Raw genomic sequence first — 27,718 nt, 5'->3', positions numbered from 1 at the left:
CCCATAGAGCCGTGGATCACCCCAAAGTAATACAGGCATCAGAACCAACACAAGTCAGAGGAAAGGTCTAGGAGCATATGAGTATTGGGTAGTACAGCACCAAGACAAATAAACCTGCAGCAGGGTCTCTATTTAAATCCTCCTCATCCTAATCACAGAGGGAGCTGGGGTATAAAAGTGTGTGAGGAGTGGCACAGCAAAAGGCATGTTGGAGACAGGTTGGAAGGAAGAAAGCAAGAGCAAGAGAGAGCAAGAGACACAGCCAGGCAGGGAGAGCGGTAGCCTTCTCTGGGTTTTTAACCTGTGTTCTAACAAAGCCAGGCTATCCCCTGTCATAGTTCCATCCAGTCTGTTAATTTTAAGTTTATGGTTTAATGAACTCTGACAAAAGTTGTGTGGACTGACCCCTTGGACAGGGCAATTGGTGAAAGTATTTTCCCAAGCAAAATAAACAAAAAACAGCAAAGGTCACTTCGGGTCACAGCCCAGAATGACTGACTGTTTCAGGTAAATCAAGACTCATTGTTTCTTCAAGCTTTTGTCAGGCCTCTAGGTGGGTGAGCTAATCGTCTTAGGTCTACAGGTTTGGTAAATATTCAGGCGGTTACAGTGCTCAGCGGCTTTTCTTAGCGACGCCCATAGTTTCTTCCAGATGCTAAGTCGATATAGAGGCTATACTAGGCTCCTGACCAACTTCCCTGTCCATGGGTCCTTGTCCTTTCACCCGGGTTTACCCAAAATTACCAAAAAAATATGAATGCGTGATTTGGGTGAATTTCAGCCGTTCAAAAATTCTGAACGGCCAAAAAGTTTGACCAAATCACACATTCGGTGCTGGGGACTGCGGGGGTGTCCCCTGCACCATTTCTCACTCTACTGTGAGCGGGGGTTACGGGTGTGTCCCCCGCAGCTGTCCTGAAAAAAAAAAAAGAAAAGTACCCTGCGGCGCCGGTTCCCAATCACGGAAGTGAAAGGGAACTGGCGTTGCAGGGACCAGCGAGTCGGAGGCAAGATAAGTAGGGGGATAGGGGGTGAGCGTGTGGGAAGGGGTGTGTGTGGGGGTATGGGCAGGGGTTTGGCCAAGTCAGAAATGTTCAGGGGAGAAAAGAGTAAAGGTTATTTTGAAAAATTATCTTCTGCCTTTTCTCATTCGAACATTTGTAACTCAGTCTTTCAACCCCAATCCCTTTCACCCCGTGCCTGTTCCAACTTTCCTCCTTGTTGCCCTGCCATATGCTAATTCCCAAGGGGCCTAGTCCCTGGTATAGCAGCCAAGTCTCTCCTAGCACCTGCATACGTTCAACGCTTCACCACATGCTTGTTCCTCTTTCCACCTCACTTTCACAACCCATAGGTTGAGGTTGCATGGCTACGACTTTCCCTTCTCGTCCACTTCATTATCTGCTCCACTACCTTTTCTCTCTGGTTCTCTACTTTCCAAAACTGCCACTTCCTACTGCCTCTCAAACACTTTTTTCATAATTTTACTGGGAATCTTACATCCCTGAAACTGTTAATTTCCTGTGCTCTACACTCTCAGCTCTCCTACTGCTGCCTCCACTCCTCTGATCCCTCTCAATTTCTCCTTTCCTCCACACCATGGTGCTCTTTAGCACTTTTTCCCTCTTCAGGCCTACACCGTCTACTACTCCTGAATCGCCTCCTCCCTTATCTCTCAGCCTATCACTGCCAACCTCTTTGTATCCCCTCTTTTCATCCTTCCTCTCGCTAGTCTGATGACTCACTAGCCTGCTCATACTGGGACTCCTTCTATACACCTCTGATCTTTTTCCCACACTGTTTTATAACGGAGTATATTATGAGACATCTGAGGGTATTCTCACTACTACTCCCCTTGGGTCCTCTGCGCAGGTGGGCAGTGAAAGGCCATCGCTCTTGGATCCCGACCCTGGGGGTGGAGAAGCAAGGGAGGATCACCAGGGTAGAGGGAACTTGGGGAGTTGCGAAAGAATGTCTTTGGGTGAGACATGGGATCTCCTTTCCCTATTGACAACCACCCTAACCCTCCCCCAACCTTTGTGGGCTATTATAAGCCAGTTCCCCACAAATCTTCACATGTAACACTTAACATTACTGGGACGAAGAAGATGCCTGCAAGGAACTGTGAGGGTCAGGCATGTCCCTGTAATTGTGGGCAGGCAGAGCTAATCAGATTCCCACACCTGCAGCATGTCAATGGGCTGCAGGTGTATAAATGGACACCAGCCCAGCAGGGCAGCACATGACAGGAAGCAGCAAGTGACCCCATGAAAGGAGGCAGCCGGGGTGGCCCAGGAGAAGAACCCAGGACGCTGGCAGAAGTCCCAGAGGACTTGTTGGACCCAATGTAAATGGCTCCATATTCCCCACAAGCCTGGGTGACTCCAAACAATAGCACGCGCAACAGGAGCTGCTAAGGAGCTAGGAATGCCGAGGATGCTGTAAACATCCAGAAACCAGCATAAAAAGGTGCCGGTGTGAAGCAGGGAGCACACAGCCAACTAGCGGAGCTCGCAACAATTGGTTTTTCAGACTTGAGGAGGTGAAAGTCGCAGTAACCACCCGGTGAAAGCAGAGAAGACAGGCGAGTGCCGGAGAGGTGCTCCAGAACCAGTGAGCTCCTAAAGGACCCCAAGAGAGTAACAGTCCATGAGAGTAAACTATTAAGCACATAATCAATACCGAACTAAATGGAACATTGAAAAGTCAATACATATTAAATACCAAGCTAAAATAGAAACTGAGCTTTGAGATAAAACCAGCACACATTGAATATTGAATTAAAGAGCAATTTAGCATTAAAGCAAACAAGTATCGCCTTGAATACTGAACTTAATTAAGCAACATAAGAGCACTAAACTCTAAGCTGAAAATGATCTTTAAAACATATGTGGCACAATGAATTAACCCAAACCTGGAAGTCCAATACATTAAGGGCTGAGGGAAGACAAACAGTGAACTTTAATGAGTAAATGCAGTGTGACAAGGCTATGTGTGGCAGGGTGCGTGTGATACATGGTGCCAGAGCCACATGGCGACCAAGGAGAAGCCACCCAAGAATACACATTAAGCTAAGAGCCCAAAAAGTAATCAAGTGATAGTGACTTGGTGCACAGAAACAAGTACCAAGTTACCTGTGGGTGTGGGCTAAGGGGCCCTGGTTGCGCGAACTGTGGTGGGTGATGGGTGGACTGTCAGTCTGACAATGCGCCTAGACCAAAGAGCCCTGAATGGTGAAAGCGAAGGACACTGTGAAACAAACAGAATGACACCACTGCAAAGGAGCTGGCAAGGCAAGCCAGAAAGCGGGTCAGGTTGACCTGGTGTTTGTTAAAAAGACTAAAACAAGTGTAATTAAGGGCATTAAAGTCTTGGGGAAGGGAACCCTGAGACCTAAGGGACTACACTTGTTGCCATGGGGACAGGACTCTCAAGACCCCATTGTTCTGGATTGAATTACTTGAAACTTGGGTAAGGAAACCCCTGCACTGGAGAAAGGTAAACTTTAAGACTTTTTCATGGAACTTTCTTATGCTTGGGGAAGGGGGGCAGAATGAAAGCTGCAAGAAGTTCAGAACTTTAAGTTGAACAGTGTTTCTTTTGACTTTGACATCCCTACACATTGGTTAATTATAGTTGTGAGGGCAAGGATAGGGTTTGGACACAGACAGACTTAAAGTTGAACTCTTTGACTCAGACTTTCCTTAGTTTCATTCAGGTAGGGAAATCCCACCGTAGCACAGGGCAAGTTAGGCCTTCAACCATCCTAACATTTAAGTTAATAAATATCTTTTGTTTGAGCTTGAAATCGGTTGTCTGTGTCATACTTCACAATGCTTTCACAATCTGCACTTGAGAGATTCTCAATCCACAAGAGGGATTGGTAAGATTAGAATGTGCATTGCTGCTCAGGCCTTTCTAATGCATGGACATGGGCTCTGCACATCTCGTGGACCACCCTTCAAAAACCTGTCTGTCATCTTGAAATTAGTTTGGGGCTTGCTCATGTGCAGAGACTCCGAGGCTCGGCAAGCTGCAGTAGCAATGAAATGCTTTCTTGAATCACGTTCCACGGGTACTACTCTTCTATATGAGACCAGGGAATGGTAGCCATCTCCAGCTGGAAACTGCAGACTTTGTCTCCAAGACAAACTGATTTGGATTGCTGGGTTTTGATTTGACAATTGTGCAAGTATTTCCTGATTAATATTGCTACCTCCAAGTTAGGAACCTTTCTTAAAAGGCATCTTACTGTAGAACGGCCCATGTTGTGAGCCCCGACCCAGGTGTTGGTAGGTGGGTAAGGAAGGGATACTCCCCATACCTTTCCTGGGCCAAGCATCAAAGAGCGAGTGGCATACCTCCCACCCCACCCCACCCCCATGCTCACCTCTCCCCAAGGGTCATAAAAACAACAGTCACATAAAGCAAACCCCTGAAATAAGTAACTAAACATGTCAGCAATTTTGAGCAAATCATTAAAACTAAAATGGGGGTGCATTTCTTTGAATAAAGATAACACATTTTTGAACATATGACCCACACTTTTATTTTTTCCTCTTTTTTATGTCCCAACCTCGAAATCTAAATGGGTTCAGTCATATGATTTTTGGAATAGTAAGAGCTCAGGCTTACCCCATTTGTATTGCCATCAGGATATCTCACTAGTCCTGAGAAAACCTGAGGGCTGCCCCTTTTTTCATAGTAACACTGTAGGTAAGATCAAGCCAGGAAAGACAACTCCGGGTCAGATTTAAATGTGGGACACGTGCTAAAGCACGATACTAATATTTTTAGTGGCTAGTACTCTTTGGTGTGGAGTTTCCAGCATTTTTACTTATGAGAAACCATCTCTTAATATTGGGAAAATAGGTATTTTACACAAAAACATGTGCAAGAGTGACATTCTGTTAATTAACCTAGAACAAGTATTTTACTCTTGAATTTGCTTAAAAATGAAAGCATTTTTTCGGATGTAGCTCAACCTTTGTCAGGTGAGGGCTTTTTATCTGAGAGCAAATTGCCTCAAATTTATTTATTTTATAAACAGTTTTTACAAAAACAAGTGGAGAAGCCTTGAATGTATGATGATAAACCCCCAAAAAGCTTGTACATATATGGTCAGGTGGCCTGGACATTTTGAGAAGATGACTTAAGTGCCCGGTCTGTTTACAGCAAGAACGCCTTTGTTAAGTATTCAGGAGTAGGGCATGTGAAGAAGTCATTGTGACTCCACCAGCTAAGGGGGAAAGTGGAACTCTGGAAGCCACAGCTGTGTGACAGACTCCAGGCTATGATACATGGGGTATCCCTTAAAGCTCCCAAAATACTGAATGAACGAGAAGGATTTATGTATGGTTTGGAGAATGGCTTCATAAGTTGAAGGAGGATGACTTTTTTTCATTTCTGGCATTCAAGTACATTATAAAGGACACCAAGTCACAAGCCTCTGAATTGGATAAGGGTGGTGCGGCCAGGCAAAAGATAATGGCTTTGGAATCACTAGGCTTATCAAGAGAACCTCAACCTCGGGGCGCATCTGTAGGATATTCTTATTAATGCGGAGGGCAGGTTGCTAGTTGGGCTGCTGAATCTCTTATTCAGTTATCAATTCCGACCATACCTGGGCATGACACATTTAAAGTTTATTTTCACAGACCTAAAATCACATTCACACATTTTACCCCCTCAGATGACCTGCTGTAAGAACTACAAAGCGGTGCGATCCAAGTTGGTGGCCCAGAACTTATCTGGTGTACTTGCATTGCTAATGATGAGATCTATACTCTTTTCACATTAAGTTTCAACACAAAATAAATGGAATTAATTTCCTGGTTCAACATTCTCCTTCAAAATCATAATGTTGTCACATCAGATGAGGGCGCAGTGGTTACAGCACTTAAGTCCAGTGTAGAAGATTCCAAGTTATAACCAAAAAGATTCTGCTGCCCAAATATGTCAGGCATTCACCCTTATGCATGTCATACTCCATCACAAACTCAATATATTCAGACGAACCTATACCAGCGAGTGAAAATATAGAAATGGTGATGCTACAAACTGGTCTCAAAAACTATGTTCTAACGTGGATAATCTGCTACAACAGCTAATTCATTCAATATACCTTTTGAGCCCATCATACAACATCGTAAAACAAATGCATACAATCGATGTTTATACCAACAATACTAAGGGAGATGTGATGAAAAATTAAGCCAACCGAAGAACTACCAAAATTGACGTCTCATAGGCTGTTCAAATTCTATGTTTAAGTTGGACAACTAAGATGGTGACAACGACTTTGTCGCTCACATAATTATCTTTTCCAAAAAGTATTATATAGATACTGCCCATGCTAGCGCCTAGACGTTTGCATCTACTAGCCCTAAATTTCTTTCTTTGAGAACAGCTTCGATCTGGCCCACGAGTCGCACTGTGGCCAGTATTATTGAGTTTGTACTGCCCCACATACAGCGTGTCCAGACAGCAAGGCGTGCGAGATTCGAAGCATCTCCTATGTGGGCGCCAAAACTTAAAAGGGCAGTATAGGAATAGGTACTGGGGGAGTTTGTTTTATTTGGATTTGTACAAAAATGGCATGAATGTCCAAGGTCGCAAGCACCATAGTCATGCCATTTGCCAATTCGAGAGCCCGTATGGATTAGATCAAGTCAAAATCTCATGTAGGTTGCCCAGGCTTTGCTGCCCGAAAAACACAGGCAATAACGATTGCGCGGCTTCTGCGCATGTCTAAAGTTGGCATAGTTTGTAAAGGTGGCGCACCCCGAAATTAGATCGGAGTTTCTAGCCCAAGCATTCAGATCTTTTTTTCACGATCCCTGAATGATCGATTGTGTCTAGCTTGGTAGGGATAAGAGACAAAAGAACATTATTCATGCGTGCATGGAAAATAGAGATTGATGCTCGATGGTCGGCAATCAGCATCGCGTGAAGGTCCTTGTATAAGGAATTAGGTGGAGGAGACACCATATTCATTAAATTGTTTAGCATTTGCCATTCAAATCTGTCCGCAAGAGGGTGAAGACCTAGTTCATGAATTGGAATGGGGTTTGGAAGATAACCCGGAAGCCCCAATACAGATTTCCACACTTTTCCTTGAATTTTATTCAATGAGGGACCTAAATCCATCAAACGTAGGTCCAGTTCATAGAGTAAAGTTGGCTCAACGTTCAGCTGTTAAAAATGTATCAGGGGAAGCAGAGAAAATCAGTTTCATCTGTGCTTTTAGCTGCACCAGTTTGCGATTTAAAGATGTTTGCCACTTTTGAGATACTGTTCGACAATTGGTAGCCCAAGTATGTCCATTCACACTTGACGGTTATTGGCTTTGGGTCAACGCACCATCTAAATCTAGGATGCTTCCTCTTGGCTGTAAAAACTAGAATGTTTGATTTAGCTGAATTAATGGCCAGGTTGTTGAGCAAGCAATATTGATGGAAATAGTTCAGCTTGTTTTGCAGCCCGAAGGGCGTTCTATCAAAGAGGAGTACGTTGTCCGCAAAGGCTAACCAATTTATACTGAGGTTTCCCAATCTGACAGGGAAGATATAATTTGCGTCCCAGATATTATTCATATCTGCAAGATATAAGTTGAAGAGTGCCGCTGCAAGGTTACATCCTTGCTTCACACCAATTGCGGTGGGGATGTTATCCGACAGTAAACATGCAGCAGTAATGAAAACTCTATATGAGGTCTTTGTATGCAAGAGCGCAATCAGAGCCACTATGTGCGCAGGAATCCCATATGGCAGCATTTTCTTCCACAAACGGTTGCGAAGAAAGCTATCAAATGCTGATGTGAGATCCAATGAGGCCATATATATGGGCCCATTGGAAGAATTTCACAAGGACATCAATAGATGTGCAAGAATAGTCACGTTCAAAGGAGTGCCCATCGCCTTACAAAACCCGACCTGTGCTTTTGAAAGAATTGGAGATGTTGCCATGAAAGCTTCCAGGCCGTTTAATACAAGACGCAAGAAGATTTTTGCGGATATGTCAATTAAGGCAATGGGCCTGAAATTAGCAGGATTATCCATAGGCCCCTTTTTGTGCATTGGAATGATAATGGCCATCAGCCATGAGGGAGGAATTACTCCTGATCGAAATATCAATTCAAAACGCGTAAGGAGATGCTTAGCCCAAAAGTGTGGGTCATCCTTGATAACACAGGGTGGAAGCCTGTCAGGACCCGTCGCTATGGAGAATTTAAGTTGGGAGATTGCCCAAATTACGTCCTTCAATTCCCAAGGACGTGAGGGCGCAATGGACATAGGGGGAACATCCGTCTCCTGTGCCACATCCCGGGGGAGGAGGCTAGGGGGGGAAAGGGGCAGATCGTATTTCTCCTTAAAATAGGCCTGCCAAAGTAATCATGGTTATATCCAAAAACCTGGAGGATTACACGTATGTACCATGGCCCTTAGAACTAGGAGCATCACCCACACCATCGAAAATAGTCAAAAACCTTGGAACTAATGGACAACACGCTAACACTAGAACTACAATTAAACGCAATAATCAAGAAAGGCTTCTTTCTCCTTCACGCGATAAAAATAATCCTACCATTCCTGACTTTCACCCATAAAACACTGACAATCATCACCCTCATCATGTCAAGAATTGACTATGCCCACAGCCTCTACCTCGGAATGCTGGGACACTTGCTAAAGAAACTGCAACATATCCAAAACGCACAGCCAGACTTCTCCTTAAACTATCACAAAGAGACCACATCACACTGGCTTCTGATCAAACAACAAATCACACCCAAAACAATGTGCTTAACGCACAGACCGTGGCCAAGGAACAGAATTCCTACAAAAGAAAATAACCATTTACCAACCGTCAAGAACACTCAGATCAAGCAACGACAGCCGCCTGCAACCAAAACCATACAAAAGAAAAAAACTTGGGCGATCCTCTTTCGCTCACCTGGCAGCAAAAACTTGGATCACCCTCCTGAATGAAATACAGAATACAAAGGACCACCTAAAATTCAGGAAACTACTCAAAATGTGGATCTTCAACTTAGAACTAGACGGAATCAACAAAAAAATAAATTAAAACATTTAAAAAATGGATTCAATCACCCCCCAAAGCCAAACCCAAAAGCCCTAGAACAGGGACCATAGCTGGAGACGTAGGAGCATTAATCACTAACTAGCACCCGACAGAACGGGGAGCGCTTAGAATTCGCAGGGAGGGAACCACGCCCTAGGAGTTCAGTGAGGCGATGCCAGGCAGAGCCCACTTACGACCAAAGAGCAACCAACGACCTTAACAATACCAACCCAGGTGGTGCAGACAGGGGTGTAGCCAACACCATACCCCACTAAACAGCCTCACCTCCCTAATTTCAATATTTATAGTCTAATGCATGTACCCACTGTGATATGGTAACAGCACCTCTCATGTACAGACCTGTCTGCCTCCTATCCATGCATATCAACCATAGTAAGCATTTACCTCATTTATACAAGGTAGCCATCTTGAAATCGGCCTCATTGTGTAAGGTGACCAAACTATAAATCATGCCAATTGTGTTATTTCAGCCACAGGTTGCACTGAGCTTGTAGGAATGGGATAGAATTGCGTAAACAAGCGTTACATCTAGACCGAATTGTGGAGAATAGCTTACGTCACATCTAGACAGATTTGTGAAGATTAGCTTGCATCACATCTATATATAGCTGTGAAAATTAGCGTGCGTCCTATATAGATAGAATCATGGAGATTAGCTTGCATCACACCTAGACAGAATTGTGTAGACTAGCTTGCCTCACATCGAGGAATAACTGTGACGATTAACTTCCGCCACATCTAGACATAATTGTGAAGATTAGCTTGCGTCACATCTAGATAGAATTGTGAAAATTAGCCTTGCGTCACATCTGGACAGAACTGGGACCATAACCATGCATCTCATCGACATAGTGATGCCACTAACAAACCCTACTAAATCTCATCCCTCTGCATACACCTTTTAAACTCTGACTAAACACAACCATACCTCTAAAAGCACAACAAACCGCACACACTTCACTACACTGCAACAACAAAACAGACCACACATAGACCTGCACAACAGCACATGACGGCCATCGTCCAAAAAGCACACCTAAGCTCAGCGAACAGTGTTAACAGAACTGAAGCGGTCAACAGCACATCAGAGCTCTTTTGCTCTCTCTCCCACTCTGTCCTACTAACTTACCCTACCCTCTCTCCTTTCAGATCCACCAGAGGGCTAGGGGACCTCTCCAGTGGCGATAGTGCGCGGTATAAATATCCTGTAACATAACATCCTGTGTCAGGATTACTGAACTTCAAATCCTGCAATATTAGCCTTTCATTTTAACTTAGACTATCTAATCAAGGCACAACTAGAACTAAATCACAGCTGAACCATACAGCTGTCTGTTGTAGAAACTGAAATAAAGTACACCCAGACTCTTGGGCACTATACCAATTGGCCACTGATGACTCAACAGTGGCCACCAATCAGAAATTCAGGCACACCTTGAATGCAATCTCAGCTCCTTACCAACTGACCAAATTGAAGCTTTGCAGTAAGTCAATAAAAATAAAGATAGCTGTGACATCACAGGTGACCTCTACATTACAAATAAACAATGTAGAACCTCTGAAATCTGGAGGCTTAGGTCAAAATGTCTGGCTGCTTTCATCACATTGAAGATATATATGCACATGGCTACAGCTTTATACAAAGAAAACCACATGGTAAATATAAATCATGGGTTAAGTGATCATATTAAAAGAATGGTTTCTAATTTTTAACTTGCTAGTGGCTTCAATGTGCCTCTCGGTAAATGCTTACAGGATGTTCTGTAAGAGTTGCATTTATTTTTTATGCTGCAAATTGTAGGATTAAGGGCACCCATCACAACAATCTACTTGCACAGTGCCAATGCAAAGTAAGGCGCTTCTCAGTGAGTTCACTTTGGCCTAAGAACACATCTGGAAACTCCTATTATCTTTCAAAACATGAAGCCCCCCCTCTCTTGCTGTCTGCAACAGTTGGACTAAAATAAATTGGTACTTACCCCTTCAACTCATCACTGTCCATAGGTAATGTGCTCCACAAACTTAAACATACAATCAATAATATTCCTAATAACATTACATTACCAAGCAGACTTTGATACCCATCCAACCACAGGCCTGTATGAGATCTCTGCTACACTGACAAAGCACTTGAGAGTCGAAACACTGACCCATTTCCTCCTACACAACAAAAAAATGCTATGTGCCTTCTAGTCTGCTTTATCATCACAGATATATGATACAAGTCATATATAACATGCTTGTACATAAGTGTTTCTACGCGTGACAAGCCAAGGAAGGGGAGACAAAGGGAGGACAAAACAAACCATTTTACTAGGCCTTGTGTCATTCAGATCGAGCAAGTGCGAGGGGTAAGGTAGAGAAGAAGTGCCAGGGGGTTGGGAGGGGAGAGAGTGCAGTGGCAAAAAACACAGTAATGCTGCGGGGGGGGGTGGCTGGGCTCAAGTAAGTGCAGGGAGGCAGGGGACTGTAGGTATGCCGATACAGTCTAAGTGCATAGGAGGCACAGAGGGAGTGCAATGAGGAGCCTGGTGCCTGTGACTGTGAGGTTCAGAGGGTGGCCAGGTTACCTGTTAGCACAGCAGACAGGAGCATCAGCAGGGGAGAGAGAGAGAAAGCAGAAGCAAAGTGGAAGTTCTTGGGTGCTTTCGGAATCTTAGGTGGTACTGTTCAAGTTTGAAGGAGGCAGGGGGAGGCCTCAGACCAAGACAGAGATCTTCCCTGCACTGTCTACCTGGAGAAGCGTCTGACCCTCAGAGAGTTGGAGGTGGATAAGCGGAGGGCTCGAGGAGGAAGATGCTTAGGAAGTGTGTGTTGGAGTTAGTGTAGTCCCCGGCTGCAGAAAGCCTTGTGGACAATGCAGACGGTCTTGAACTTGATCCTTGCAGCCGCCAGGAGCCAGTGTAGAGATTTCAGGGCTGGTGGGATGCGATCCCTGGCCTTGAGGCCAAGGGCAAGTCTTGCAGACCTGTTCTGGATTAGTTGCAAAGGGCGAAGAGTAAAGGTAGGCAGATTTAGAAAGAGGCTGTTGCAGTAGTCCAGCCTAGAGAGAACTAGGGCTCTGGAGACAGTGAGATTCTGGGGGAAAGTGGGAAAAGGAAGAATATCTCTGAGGAGGTGCCACTGGTAGTGGGACTTCTTAGAGATGTGGGGAGAGAAGGAGAGGGTGTAGTCGAAGATGACACCAAGGTTTTTTGCCTCGCAGGAAGGTGCGGGTAGAGGGCCCAGGGTGGGCGGCCTAGTGAAAGAGAGAAAGCAGGAGCAGGGGTTCCAATGAGAAGGATCTCCGTCTTACTGGCATTAAGGCAGAGATCATTGGATGCAAACCATTCCCGAATTGCAGATAGACTGTCAGGAATGAGCGAGAGAGCAGAGGAGGCTGGCCGAGCCTAAAGGAGGGCCGAGTGCCATCCGCATAACACAGAGTTAGATGAGAAGGTAGAGATGAGGTGGGCCTGAGGTGCCAAATAATGGTTGAAGAGCCAGGAAGAGAGGTTGGAACCCTGGGGAACACCATATGTAGAGAGAGAGGTGGTGGAGAGAAAGGAGCAAAGTTGGACCTCGGAGGGTCGATCGGAGAGAAAGGAGGTCAACCAGGCCGGGGGCCTGACCCGTGATGCCCGGTTGTCATGGAGACAATTGATCAGGATGGCGTGGTTGACCATATCAAAGGCAGAGGATAGATCAAGTAGATTGAGGACAGAAGAAAGGTTAGAGTCGAGATTAGAAACCAAAACCACTAAGAATTATAAGTGAAACCCTAGTCCTTTCCTTTGATCTGCACGGTCACGAGAGTTGACCCTCTCCCCAAACGTGTTAATCTGACCCCACTATTCTGTATATAAACACCAATAAGTGATAGATTGAGAGCTTTGCATGGATCTTTTTTTGTTCATTGTGAATTGAACCGCATTTCATGCAGTTATGCACTACTTCCATTTGGCATTGTCTGTCTGCTTTCAATTAGACATATGCAAGTCAATCTTGGACCTGTCTTAATGAGACCAGTCTTGCCTAAATAGCCAAGCCACATCCCTGAAGCAGGACTAAGCAATATATATTTCATTTCCCGCCTTAATAGCGAAAACAGGATTAAAGACTATGGGATGCAAAGATGCTCAGAAGAACTCGTAGTAGTTATGACTGATTTCATTATCCAATACTTCTGGGTGCTTATAGTTGGTCTCCATAGGTGGAAGAGTTATGCCTAGACCTGGGTCTCTTACGCACTGTGCTTGGGTGAACCAAGGTGCACCTCCCTTATGAGGCCCAACACAGCCTAAACCGGACAAGGTTGCTTGTGTAGAACCGATGTAGCCTAGTAGTTTTAGCAGTACTGCTCCTGTTTAAGTGGCAGCACCAAGAACAATTTGCATATGCTTGAACTGCTTCTGCAATGGCACATTCTGGTGAATAATCCATTAAATGGAAAGCTGCAGGAGAAATTCCCCTTTTAGTAATGTTCAGGGCAGATTGCTGTAATCCCATAGATACAGGTTTTCTAAAAGAAAGTTCTCCAAAATCCCCCGAAAAAAGCATTTCTCTGAAGGATTCATTCCAGCCATGAAGCAACATGACCACATTATACCTGCCTGAAAACCACTCCAGTGGCACACTATAAAGGAACAAACATTTCAGGATCACTCATGATCACTACACTCCAGCAAGACACCAGACATGGGGCTCCCAGAATTGCTTTCACATGCAAGTTATAAGAAGTTTGGCGGCAAATCTCTTCACTTCAAGAGTCCCCACCATGGAATACCGTCCCTTCACACGAGACATCTAGACCATACTGGTCCATAAACCGGGCAAAGACCCAAAACAGGTAACATCCTACAGACCAATAATGTTCATGAACCTAGACTGGAAGATCTACTCCAAAGTCCTGGCCGCCAGACTAGGGAAGGTACTCCCAGACCTAATAGACAGGGACCAAACTGGGTTCATCCCCTGGAGGAGCATGTTCGATAATATCAGAAGAACGCTAGACCTCATCGAGAGTGCCACACGGCAGAAGAACTACTTCTGGTCATATCCCTAGACGCGTACAAAGCGTTCGACCTGGTAGGCTGGGGCTACATTAAGAACACTCGCACACATGGGGTTTGGCCATAACTTCAGTACATAGATAATGGAGAAATATCAATCCCCAACAACCCATCTGCGAGTAAATGGGAACAGATCGGAAAGCATAGCCATCGCCCGGGAACAAGCCAGGGGTGCCCACTCTCTCCCATGGTGTTCGCACTGTCTATAGAGGGCTTGGCGGGAAGGATTAGACAAAACTGAGACATACAAGGAATCTCAGTGGGGGGCAGGAAATACAAAGCGGCACTATATACCAACGATGTCCTCCTAACAATAACACACCCAAGCACCTCCCTAGACCATCTACGAGCAGCGCTAGAAGCGTTTGGAAGAGCATCAGGATTCAAGGTGAACTACGACAAATCAGCCGCACTAGCAATCAACATCACAAAGAAGCAGAAGGAGGAACTCTCCCCCAAATTCCCTATCCCTTGGGTCAAAGGAGCAATCCAATACCTGGGGGTAAGCATCCCGAAAAGTCATACCCAGATATACCAAAGCAACTTCCCACAACTATTCAGAGAATTAAGAAGGGACATACACCACTGGAACAGGCAGGAGATCTCCTGGCTGGGCAGAGTGGCGGCAATAAAAATGAACCTGATCCCTAGACTAATCTACCACTGTCTGGCACTACCGGTACACATCCCAGAGAGCGGACTAAACGGCCTGCAGCGATCCATACTGAAATTCATCCGGCGGCAGGGGGGGTAGAGAGCCCTAATAGCGAAATGAATCATGACCCGAGGCCGCAACGCGCGAGGTCTGAGAGCACCAGAGGTAACTAGGTATAGGCGGGCGGCCCAACTAGATCATGCATTCACATGGACACAAGCATCAGACCCCACCATACTGGAAACAAATAAAAAGCATGGTGCAAATCTCCCCTATTCGACCTCCCACACATACGGCTCCCAAAAAAACAGCCGAACACAGGACCCCTAAAAGCAATGCACAACACAGTGTCAAACTGGAAAGCAGTGGCACGAAACTGGGGATGCACAGGAACCCTAGACCCACTGACACCAGTAAGGGGTAACCCAGACTTTTCACCGGGACTCCAACCTCTGAGTTTTGCCGCATGGCAAGAAGGCGGCCTCCGAACAATCTCAGACTTCATAGTAGGGGGCAACCCTCTTATGTTCGAAGAGTGCAAGACCAAATTCAAAATCCCAGAAGAGGAACGATTCAGATATTGCCAGATACGGCACTGGCTATCACAAAGAACAGTCATGGAAAGGGGCTCCAGAGACCTATCTGCGCCAGAGCTAACACTAACAACTGCCCCACCCAGAGGGAAGGTCTCCACACTATATCGGCTCCTGGACAAACACGACCATGAAATCAAAGAGAGATATATGATCAGCTGGGAGAAAGGCCTGGGGCGATCAATAGATGAGAGCACCTGGAACAAGATCTGGGCAAGAACCCACAAAGGCACCCAATGCATCACCAACAGAGTGTGGATATAAAATCTGTTATAGATACTACATCACCCCCACGCAGCTGCACAAAGCCAACCCAAACATCCCACCGGGCTGCTGGAGGGGCTGCAAAGCCGAAAGGAACCCTGTTCTACCTATTATGGACATGCCCGCAAGCAGTGAACTATTGGAGAGAAGTACTAGACCACATAAAAGCAATCACAGGCCTTGCAATCCCGTGGGATCCAGGGATTGTCCTGCTGGGAGACACAGCTAACGGGGAACTCCCCCCTCACAGGACACATAGCTCGCCTATGTATACACCTAACAGCAGCAAGAATCGCACCGGCACGGCTCTGGAAGAATCCCAGGGGCCCATCAATCCTGCTATGGTGGGCAAAATGCTGGGATACGGTAGTCGCAGAGAAGATTACGAGCAGGCAATCTAAACCATTTTCAGAACACTTGGGCCCGGTTTATGGACTTTGCAGCACAGTTCCCACCCTCTCCCTTAGACCCCCACTTACCCACTGGTTGGGATGATTCAAGGGCCTGCGAGACACTACAGCGGTACGCTATCATCCACCTCAACTCTCTCCTTGGACTAAGTCGCTGCCCAGCCCAGAATCAACCTCCCCCACACCAATAAACCACCAAGCCTCTATACTAGTATGTGATGTAATGTATTCTGGAATATACGTAATGTCTGTTGTACTGCCATAGGTTAAAATGTCAATAAAATGTTGTATTGAAAATAAAATTGCGTAATTACCATTGATGCTTTTTATAATGTGCTTCAATGTTGCCTTGCCAAACAGATAGTACACGCATCTAAATAGATCTTACCGCAATGGTCTGTGGCTCTTCAATTGAAGCATCACTCTCCCTTCTCAGCCTGGGCTCCAATTCATGATCTTCGACAGCTACTCCAACATCCACTAGATCTTTTACAGTAACCTGATGGTTTCCAAAGTCACGATACAACTGTAGTACGTCTGGAGGCTTTGGAATGTTCAATCCAACATCATCCCACAGCTCATAATCCTTGAAACGAAGTAAACAGCACTATTAGCTAAAGTGCAAACAACATTTATCTCATGCCTGTCTACACAGGAAAACAAAAAGGTAATAATTCCTCACCACTTCTGTAGTACAGTAAATGCTGGTAATGGTGAAAATAGTAAAAACAAGAGGGAGGAAAGAGTGAAGAACAACATTTTAAATAGACACAACCAAAGTTACCAGACTAAAGTGCAAATCTCAACACTATTATCCAAGACATCCAAAGGCATATCAGCAATGAACCGTGTCAATCAAGCATATGGAAGCTTCAAAAGATTACCATAGCCCCCTGGGAGGTAAGGCAACCCTATGAGTGCATTACCAGAACTTAAATTGACAGCAATATAATCAGAAAATGTGGCCAAACTGGTAGCATTCATTCAATGTGGTTCTGGGCACCTGAGAGTAGCAGGCTGTTGCATTTAAGTTTGCATCATGATATGTTGGATTTTCCAAAATCCTGCACTGCTGTATCACAAATGGGGTGAGCTGCGAGGCATCAACGCACCCTTTAATCAATGTATTTTATGCTTTTTTTTTGTCTTGCAGTACCACAGGACTAAATCTTTAAACCGCTCATAAAAATTTGTAATGGGCTTTTTATTAACGAACAGATGTCGGAAGGCAACTATAGCACACAAAGCATGTACAAATCTTATTATTGAATGTTTGCTCTTTCACACCTTGTGAAATGTGCACTGATGTTCAATATAAATATGAAGTACAACGTCAATGCTCTCCCCTACACCATTGCTAAAAGCATTAAATTGCTGGCCAGCTCCACCACCCTACATTATACTTCCTACTTCCACTTACCCTTACCCTTTCTCCCATCCATCCATCCATCCATCCATCCATCCATCCATCCCTTATCCTACCATCGGAGACCTCTAGGCCACTCCCTGACCTGTGAACTAATATGGTAGACTAAAATTGGCTTCCTTTCTTTTCCACATGAGGGACGAGGCCCCTCGCCCTTCCATCGTCACACAGTGTGATTAGGCAAATCTTAGAGCTTACCATTAAAGACTGTCAGACAGACAGAGACAGACAGACACACACACACACACACACACACACACACATCCCAGACAACCTTCATATATGCAATTTTATTCAGTTCCTCTTTGGCCAACCCTGCCTCTATCCCTTGAGCACACACTTTAGCATACTTCGACTTTAGGCCTTGGTGACTGGTAACACAGACTGGGCTGATCGTACCAAAGGCATTCCCTCAGACAAATAACTAAGCTTACATTCAAATAAAATATTTGGGTGGACCACGAGAGGGCGCTGGCAAAATGGAAGCCTAACTGGAAGGGTCCGTCCTCTGCCCTGGTGAATGGTGGTGGAAAGTCCCTGAGAGCAGCTACAATAGCTCTCGAGGCGGCAGAAGACTTGCTGCAACGGACGGGTAGGACTTAAGGCGCCTTTGAGTCAGCTGTGCAACCTAATTGAGCTTCCCCCGACCAGGCATGCAGAGCTGTGAAAGGCGGGAGGCGAGCGGCCCAGGACGCAATGGACCGCAAAAGAGGAAGGCACCAGAGACCCTCAAGTGATACCCAGAGGGTGCTGGTGAGACTGGTGCGCCCCCCGTAGTGCCGCGTGAGGCTTGCCTTGAGGTTGGAGCAGGAGCCCCTATACTCCCCTGATCCCCCCAACACAAACAACCAGTGAAACGGCGAAACACCATGACGGACGGCAAGGGGAAAGGTGGCACCTCATCCCCTGGACCAAGTGCAATGCAGAGGGCTAAAGCCGGCGGGTCGACTCCTGCAAGGCAAACAAGCAGCCCGCCCCTCCCCCCACATGCAGTAAGCTGGTGAAGAGCTTGGCCCTCGGCCCCCTTGCTGGAAGAGAGCAGCAGTGCAGCAATGGTGTGGGACGACCCTCCCCCCACAGACAAGTAAACGCGGCGGGCGAGAGGCCTGAGACACTGAAACTGCAAGGAACCAATCGCTTGGCTTCAGTCGCCATGTATTCACAGAAACATCTAAGAGAATGCTGGACTGGTTCACACAGGGCCCAGGGAAAACCACAGCCCACAGATCAGTGAATGCACCCAGCGGAGTATGAGGGCCCCAGCGAGCAGCTAAGTGGGGAAAGGCTGGTGGACCCCCTCAGGCCCAGGAACTGTTGGGAACTGGCCCCAGAGGAAGGAGGGGCATAGACTGGGAATTGCAAAAGCAGGGGCACCCTGGTGGGTGAGGAGCTGAAGGGAGGCTGGAATAACAGCCTCCCACCGCCTTAGGTAGAAAGAAGAAAGAGGACAAGTGACGGGCAAACAGCAAAGGGGCTCTTGAAGAACAGGGCCACCCACGGACGCTTGACCACAGAAAACAAGTAGAGTTTCCTCAGAGTTCAGGGGCGCCGATAAGCAGCAGTAGCCTGGCGCAAGAGACTCTGCAGCAGAGGGCAGCATAGAAGTAGGCCCCCTGGGTCTTCACCTGCGGGGCCCGGTGGTGCTGCGCGAGCCGGCACGGGAAGGGTGGACTGAGGCATGGTGGACAGGAGTGAACAACTACTGCATATCATACCTTGATGAGCTGGGAAGAGGTGCTCCAGCAATACTACTGGTTCCCCGAGAGTGGTCACGGCGACAGGGAAGGGGGGATAGTGGATCCCACCCGTGTACGGCCAAAATCGGCTCTATCAAAAATGACATTCAGGTGATCCTAGAGGAGATAATGGGCATGAGGACTAACACTGGTGCAAAAGTGGCAGAACTCTCAGTGAGAGTCACTACCCTAGAGGACAAGATGGAGGGCCTGGAGGTGAACCAAACCTCATCCGTGATCCTAGAGACACAGGTAGGGTCACGCCTTTAAGAAATGGAGAAATGAGAGAAGGAATTGCGGCTAAAGGTGGAGGACATTGAGAACAGGGCAAGGCGCAACAACCTCAGATTCTCCAGCCTACAGGAAAAATTACATGTTACTCACCGTAGTGACTAACATACTTTTAATCCATAGTCCCCTTTCCTCCATACTGTATGGGCATCCCTTCACCAGAAAAACCTTCTTCCCCTTTAAATTTAGAGGTGTGCGCGCGGCCCTGGGAGCATGCGCTCCCTTGACTCCGCCCACCGGCGCCACTCCTCAGTCCCCATTGACAAGCCGACAATATTTATCATTGCCTAATGAAACCTGTATTATTTGGGGAGGGGGGTGGGTGGGACGTATGGAGGATCTTACAACCCGTCCCCTTTCCGCCATACTGTATGGGTGATTACAACTGAATGTAGCCCCAGGGTGGAGAGGAGACCCTCATTAAGCAAACAAGTTCCTTAGAACCGCCGGTCCGAAGGTCGCATCTGGCTTAGAACCGGTGTCCAAACAGTAATGCTTACAGAAAGCTGAAGGGGATGCCCAGGTAGCTGCCCTGCTTATAACCTGCCACGGAACCTGCCGCTGGAAGGCGATGGCCGTGGCCTTGTCTCTGACCGCATGAGCGAGCATGTTGGTTGGCAGCGGCTTGCGCCGCCCCTCATAGGCCTCCCTGTTGGCCGCAACCATTCACCTTGCGATAGAAGCTTTATATGTCTGATAACCGGGTCTGGAGCCACCAAAGGTGACAAAGAGTGCGTCCGACTTGCGGAAGCCCTTGGTTCTATCCAGATAGAATTTCAGAGCGCGTCTGACATACAGACAGACTCTCTGAACCTCGTCCTTGGGGTCTGCAAAGAAAGTAGGCAATACTACTTGCTTGTTCAGATGGAAAGCGGAGGGTATCTTAGGTAGAAATGCCGGGTGAGTCCGTAGGACCACCTTGTCCGTATGGAAAGTGGTATAGGGCTCTGAAGCCATCAGACCTGGATCACGCCGACTCGCTGAACGGAGGTGAATTCTACTAGCAGAGCTGTCTTAATGGTGACCAGCCTGATGTCAGCGGACTCCATTGGCTGGAAGGGTTTGTGCACTAAGGCGCCCACAACACATTGAGGTCCCACACCGGGATTGTCCTCTTGATGGGCGGGTACATTCTGGACAAGCCCGTCAGATGCTTCTTGTCTATTGGGTTGGAAGAGAAGACCTCCATCTCTGAATTCCTGTAGACCCCTATGGCTGCCAGATAGGTGCGACATGTGTCCACCTGTACGCCTGAGTGGGCAAGATGTGCTGAGAACGAGAGCACATCGTCCAGCGTGCACAACAGGTGAGTCGATCTCCTTAGACTCTGCCCAGTGACAGAACCTGCTCCATTTACTCTTGTATTGGCTCCTTGTGGCCTTGCTCCTAGCGCCCTGGATGATCTCCAGGTTAGCCCGAGATAGGCTGAAGTGCTTGCGGGTGATCTGCTCAGGAACCATGCTGCGAGGGCTAACTTCTGAGGAGCGGGGTAGAGAACCCTGCCCCCCTCCTGGGACAGGAGAGGTGCTGGGCCTAGCGGAATGTGAATGGGTGGTCTGTCCAATAGACTGAGCAATTTGGAGAATCATGGCCTCGCTGGCCACCAAGTTACTATCACTAGGATGGTGAGGTGACAAGCTTCCTTGATCTTGCAGAGTATCCTGGGGATCAGGGATGTGGGAGGAAAGGCGTAGGCTGCCATGTCCTCCCAATGAATCTGCATGGCATCGCCCAGGGAGCCGGGGCCCTGTCCCTGCCAAGACGCAAACTGCTGGCACTTCCTGTTCTTCCAGGAGGTAAATAGATCCACCTGAGGATGGCCCCATGCGGTGAAGACCACCTGCAGCACCTGGTTGTTCAATTGCCACTCCTAATTGTACGCTTCCAGCTTGCTGAGCCTGTCTGCTTTCAAGTTGGCCTCCCTCGGGAGGTGGACGGCAAGGAGGTAGATTTCTTTTTCCAGGGCCGATTCCCAGATACTGACCGCTAGGTCGCAAAGCGGGGGGGGACCTGGTACCCCCTGCTTGTTGACATAGTACATGCTGGTGGAGTTGTCGGTCTGGATCATGACAGTCCTGCCCCGGATGAGTGAGAGGAAGGCCTTGAGGGCTAGCCAGATGCCTTTTTGCTCCAGCCAGTTGATATGCGACTCCTGCTCCTGCCAGGTCCAGACTGTGTGGACACTGTGGCTGTCCAGAGTGGCTCCCCAGCCCTCTAGAGAGGAGACCATAGTAATGGTGACCTGCGGAGCCGGCTGCCGGAATGGCCTGCCGGTCCACAGATTGCAGTCCTTGGACCACCACGTGAGGTCCGCGTGGAGAGAGGCGGTATGCTGACCGGCTCCGCTTGGGAGTCTTTCTCCTAATTCCATGAGGCTGCGAAGTAAAGCTGAACTCTCCTCATCTGGCGGCTAGTGTGCGGCATGGCTATGAGGACTGCTGCCATGATACCCAGTAGGTGCTGGTACCACAAAGCCGAAGTCACTGGTCTGGTCAGGAAGTGAGTAGAGGCCCTGTTGATGGCCGTAATCTTGTCCTCTGAGGGAAAAACTTTCTCTGAACTGGTATCCCAGATGAGGCCCAGGAAAGTGAGAAATCTTGTGGGCTGCAGCCGAGACTTGTTAAGGTTGATGGTAAACCCCAGGTGGTGGAGCGTACTCATAAGTGCGGAGGAAGTGTGACCACCCCCCTCCGGAGATCTGGCCCTGACGAGCCAGTTGTACAGGTACGGGTAGGAATGGTGGACCTGGGCCCGGAGGAGGGCTGCCACTGCATTCATGAGCCTGGTAAATACCCTGGGGGCTGAGTTGAGGCCAAAGGGTAGCACCTTGTACTGGTAATGACAGCCCATGATCCTGAAGCGTAGGAAGGAGCGATGGGGCTGCCAAATCGGGACATGTAGGTAGGCGTCCTTCAGATCCAGGGAGCGCATCTAATCTCCCTTGTCTAGTATGTCTGCAATGAGTGCTGGCGTAACCAACTTGAATTTTTGAAGAGGGAGGAAGAGGTTGAGGGTGGATAGTTCCAACACAACTCTCAGGCCAGCCTGGTTCTCTTTTGTATGGCGATAATCCTGAAATAGAAGCCTAAGCCCCTCTGGGAGGCTGGTACTTCCTCCACTACTTGGCTCTCAACAGCGACCGGATCTCTGCCAACAGAGTTGCCTTCCCAAACTGTGGGAGTGGAGGGGAGGGAGGTATAGGCAGGCGGTACCCTGTGGATACTACTGAGAGGATCCAAGGGTCTGCAAAATTCTGGCACCAGAAATGCACGTGACAGGCTAGCCTGCCCCTCACTGGAGACACGTGGACCTGGAGGGACACCTCATGCCTTTTTATTCTCTGAGGCTGCTGCTGAGAAGGGGGACTGGAATAAGCCTGTGCCTTCCACCCCCCTATTTGTTGCTTGCGTCGGTGCTGACTCGGCAAATGGTCAGGTTGTCTCGTCCTCAGTTCCTGGAATACCCGGAACCCACCAAACGCCCGCCCCTTGTTGGGGCGTTGATGCGAATGGGCGTATGCCTTGGGCGTGGCCTTCATCAGGATAAAGACTACACAGTCTGCAAGCTGTTCTTTTTATCTAATTCCTCATCGGTGGTACACTGGAAGAGGTCACTATCCTCGAATGGAAGGTCCAATATGCGATCCTGGACGTCGGGGTTAAATTTAGTCGCCCGAAGCCAGGCTGTCCTTCTCACGTCTGTGGCGATGCAGATGGCCCAGCAAGAGGCATCGATGTGGGCCACTGTGGACTTCATGATGTCCTGCACTAGCAGCCTGGATTCTCCTAGACCCGCCTTGAAGCGTGCCTGGCTCTGCACCGGAAGTTCCGGAAGGAAGTCTGCTATTTCCCGCCACAACCTCTGGTTAGTGGCTGCCAGCATGGCATCCGTGTCGACCTGACACAGGTGCAGGCAGGAGTTCGAGTACAGCTTCTTCCCGTATGCTTCGAAGATTTTCTCCTCCTTGCCTAGCAGCGCCAAGGGCGAGGTGGCAGAGGATGACTGAGGTTTAGAGTAGAGTGACGCTGCAGCGATCACAGAAGAATTTTGCTGGGGGTGCGTTTCAAAATAATGTTTCATCCAAAACGTTCACAAAGGTCCCCCTCTGCCAAGCTCAGACCTCTCACAACACAGTTCTGTAAGGAAGGCATGGTATCAACAGTAAGAGACACAAGTGACCACAGTTCAAGGGTGTTTATTGAACTTCAAAAAGGGTTTGCAAAAGGCCTATCTAATCCCACATCTACAGATGGGAGCAAGCTATGACCATCGAACCATAATAACGCAGTTCTAGTGGTGTCTTGTCAAAATAAAAGGGCCTATACTAATAAACCTATTGCCAGTCCTTACCTCTAAATACAATAATGTGGGAAACAATGTTATGTAAAGGAAAGAAGTGTTCAAGAAATCATATGATATGTCAGGACATTCAGGCCGTTGGCCTCCCTTCTCCATGTTTTCAGCATGGGACAAGGCGGAACACTGGAGCTTAGCATAGTCTCTGGGGTCTCTAGCACAAGGGTACCGTTCAAACATTAGCATCAGGGCCTTCCGTGCCCAAGTCTTTGTCTTTCAAAATCTCTTCTCTCAGAGGGCCTGATGTGACAAACACATAATAAGTTCCTTTCCTTGTAGGAGTCGACACAGGCTCAATTTCTAAGGTAATTCACTATTCACCTTGGATCCCCTCAGCTGGGCTCAGATCCCCTTTTAATACAAACTTCGTAGGATTTTCAAGTGTCCAATTTCCCGGGTGATTCACGGTTCCCCCCGGATCCCCTTTCACACAATGTTCAATCAGTTTCCCTCTGCCGGGCTCAGACTTATTTAATTCACTTTAAACCAATTTGCTTTAATCCAAAGCTTTCAAGTGATCTTCCTCGTTCAGGCTCGGACCAACTTAATTTACTTTGTCACCAACTTTCTTGGCAGTATCAACATCGAAGACTTTCGATTGTGCACAGGATTTTGCTTGACCCGTTGCAGGACAACTTCGAAGCACAGTTCTTTGCCACTCTTTCACCTTTCTCAACTCTCAGTTGGATACCTTACAGAGACCTTCGAAAGAGCATTCGCAGTGCCGGACCACTCAGTATAGTATCTCAGTTTCAAAGTTCAAACACTCATCTGCTCTTCTTTTACTCACGTTTTTAATCACATGCGTTTCATACATGTTCGCTTCAGCACTCAACATACAATGTGCCGCTTGCAACCTTGGCTTCATCACAGACCGGTATGGTATCTGTTGCCCCAACTCACCAGCTGTGTTAATTTCACTGGCACTGCTTTGTTGTAGGAGCCAAGGACAGCACCACAGCAGCATGTGATTCTCCCCGCCTTGATTATCATCAACGCGGAAGGGCTCCAGATACCTCAGACACACAATGCAGGATTCTTCAGCCTAGTTTCCTGGTCTTACACTTTCTATTCTCGAGGTTTCATGAAAATAACAGTCATTCAACAAAAAGGTCAAGGGCCCTTGCTATCCCCTTCTTTTTTGCTGTCTTTCTCCTCGTATTAAACTGCCATCTTGCAAATGCTGCTTCTTTGTGTGTTTTGCCTTGTTCAGAGTGTGCTCTCGTGCTCCGCCTTTTATCTGTGTGGGGAAGTATAATGGAAGTCAGGCGTGTGTGTGTGAGATGGTCAGTAATTGGCTGACCCTGCCTGACCATTGCATTGGGACATGTCAGGTATATGGCTTGGGTGTATATCCGTTTTCTATCATAGCGAGCTGTCTGTGAGAAATTGTTTGTGTTGTTAAAGGGGGCAGGGGGGTTCAGTTCTTAAGTATCCTACCTGGTAGGATGGGGTAAAGGTGTTACAGGAAAGGGGGTACCCATCTCGCCATCCGGTGTCCCACTCCTATTGCTACTCCGTGTAGACCCCCTCTCAGGTGATCCTCCCGCACTGGTCCGCGCCCAGGAACTGGATCCAAAAGCGATGCCCATGACCTGGCAACCTGGATGACCGCTCCCCTGGTACTAGTCAGTGAGGCATCTCCAGGTTTCTGACAGTTCATACACAGTTGCAAGGGGGCTCCCTTCCATAAGCTTAATATACTTCGGGTCTCCCTCAATCGGGCTCAGACCGCTTTCAGATGTCAAAGTCTTTCGAATCTGCGTGGCTTTTCGTTACAGACCACCGAAGGACCACTTTGACTTAACGTTCACTATTTACTTTCACTCTTGCTGTTTGTTCACCCTTTTGCTTCAAACAATGTACCTTTTACAGAGACTTTCGAATGTGCCACTTCCCTTCACCGGACCACTCCGTTACTTAGTATTGCTGATCTTGCAGCTGTACTTTATTTTAAAGTTCATTCACGGGTCTGCCTTTCTTCGAGTCTCATCCTCAGGTGTGCAGTCTTCACTTGTGATATGATGCTGCTACTTCATTCACTTTAATTGATCTCTCAGGTCACTTGCCAACTCACCGGCTGTGTGCGCTTCTTTCTTGTTTCCCGTTTTCCGATTTTCGAGTCAAGGTTAGTACCGCAGGCTTGACCTCGGCTCCCCAACTCTACTGTTCACCCGGGAGGGTCGCTGGTGTCCTTGAAACACAATGCAATCTTCACTTGTGGGACCTGGCTTTCTGCATGTGTCTTTCTAAGGCTGTCGGAGGCAACGACTTCCAGTAGGCAAGCCTTGGGGTTTTCAGTCTGTTGCTCTTGTCCCTTGGTCAGTTGCTCTGATCCAGTAGGTGTGCCTTTGTCCCAGAAGTTCTGCTCCTTCTCATTCTCTGCCTTACTCCGAGTGTGTCTTTAGGTGATGCCTTTTATTCGTGTGAGAAGAGCTCATTGGTATCAGGTGTATGAACTTAAGGTAAAGTGCCTGACCTGATTAACGGGACATGTCCAGTATGATGTGAGAAAGTTAGTCGGTCACCCTCTTCGTCGGAGCAGTCTTTGTGTAAAATGAGGGGGAGTTGCGACTTCGGAAAATCCTAAAAAATAGGATGGGGTACATGAACAAAAAGGGGAGAATACTGCGTCTCACCATTGGCTATCTCAGCCCCACTCCCCGAAGACTTCTCACCCAGGTAATCCTCCCGCACTTGTCCATCCCTAGGGTCTGGATCCAAAGGCTGTGGCCGTGCCCTGGCCACCTGAGAGAGAGATTCCCGGCGACTAGCTGGTGAGACACTGTCTAGTGTCTCACACCATGCTCGGAGGAGCTGCTCCCAGCATGTAACAATGTGATATGTAATCTGACAACAGGCAATGTTGAGTGCCTGAGAACCAGTGGAGGCACAGAAATGCACCCACCGGCCTAAAATACATTTGAGAGCTGCGAGGCACTGCAAGAGTGGACTGAGACTTCCTGAAACTTGATTCTTTAGCTCAAGTAAATTTTGATACCCTCCCTATTAGCCAACAGCTGTCAGTAGGTATATAGGGGGACTGTTGTTCAGATACGGAGAGAAGCAGCACTAAGAAAAATGCCATGCCCCCATTGTGGAACACACATCCTAAATCTGCCAATGACTAATTTAGTAACTCCACTGAGGGGTTTATCAGACATAAGATCCAATTCAACTGCAAAGGAAACACCTGGCCCCACAGCTCAAGGGAAGGCTTCTCCCTTCATTACAAAAGTTTGTTTGCTCCTATGCATCACACCCCCAAAGGAAGATATCGGGCACAAGATTTCACAGGAGATCCACACCTTCACTGAAGCCATTAAATCATCCTGGGGAGATCAGAAGTCATCTAAAATGAAATAGTCAAAGATGAATGGGGCTGAAAAATCAGTTAAAGGACAAGAAGACTTGGGTAAAACTAATACCACACTGGTGAAGTTAATGGGATTTTTACAATGTCGCCACAACGCTTCATTTTTGAAGAGAAGAACAAAAACATTGAAACATGGGAGAATCTCCACCTAAGAGGACTTGCACAGAATGTGACCACATCAAAGACTGGATGCTACAATTCCCGATGCACAGCGTTTAGGCTTCTTCAGCTGAGGAAATCATTATAGAATGGGTACGTAGAGCTTTTATATTGCACAGAGAAATGGGGGACTCCTCCCAGTGACATACCGATGAAGTTTCACTCCTTCAGCATTAAGAACAAAATCTTCAGCAAAACTAGAGACCTGGACAAGATCTCGTACCAAGACCAGTCCCTATCTATGTACAGATAAACTCATGGATGAAGAAGTAAAATAAACATGGTAATTCCCGTCC

The 27,718-nt window shown here is 47.4% G+C and overlaps 1 protein-coding gene across 8 annotated transcripts in view; it reads right to left on the bottom strand.

Annotated features, from left to right (window-relative positions):
* The window catches only part of RELCH (RAB11 binding and LisH domain, coiled-coil and HEAT repeat containing), a 1,825,259-nt gene that overhangs the window by 1,378,372 nt on the left and 419,169 nt on the right, over positions 1 to 27,718 (bottom strand). For all 8 annotated transcript variants that reach the window (XM_069613666.1, XM_069613665.1, XM_069613669.1 and 5 more), the window contains one exon: positions 16,467 to 16,664. In XM_069613666.1, the coding sequence (XP_069469767.1) occupies positions 16,467 to 16,664 (198 nt within the window). The remainder of the gene's footprint in view (positions 1 to 16,466; positions 16,665 to 27,718) is intronic.

This window comes from Ambystoma mexicanum, chromosome 5p (genome assembly GCF_040938575.1).
Source record: "Ambystoma mexicanum isolate Mex_15411 chromosome 5p, UKY_AmexF1_1, whole genome shotgun sequence".
NCBI classification, from domain to species: Eukaryota; Metazoa; Chordata; class Amphibia; order Caudata; family Ambystomatidae; genus Ambystoma; species Ambystoma mexicanum.
This window is presented reverse-complemented; position numbering and strand designations above follow the sequence as displayed.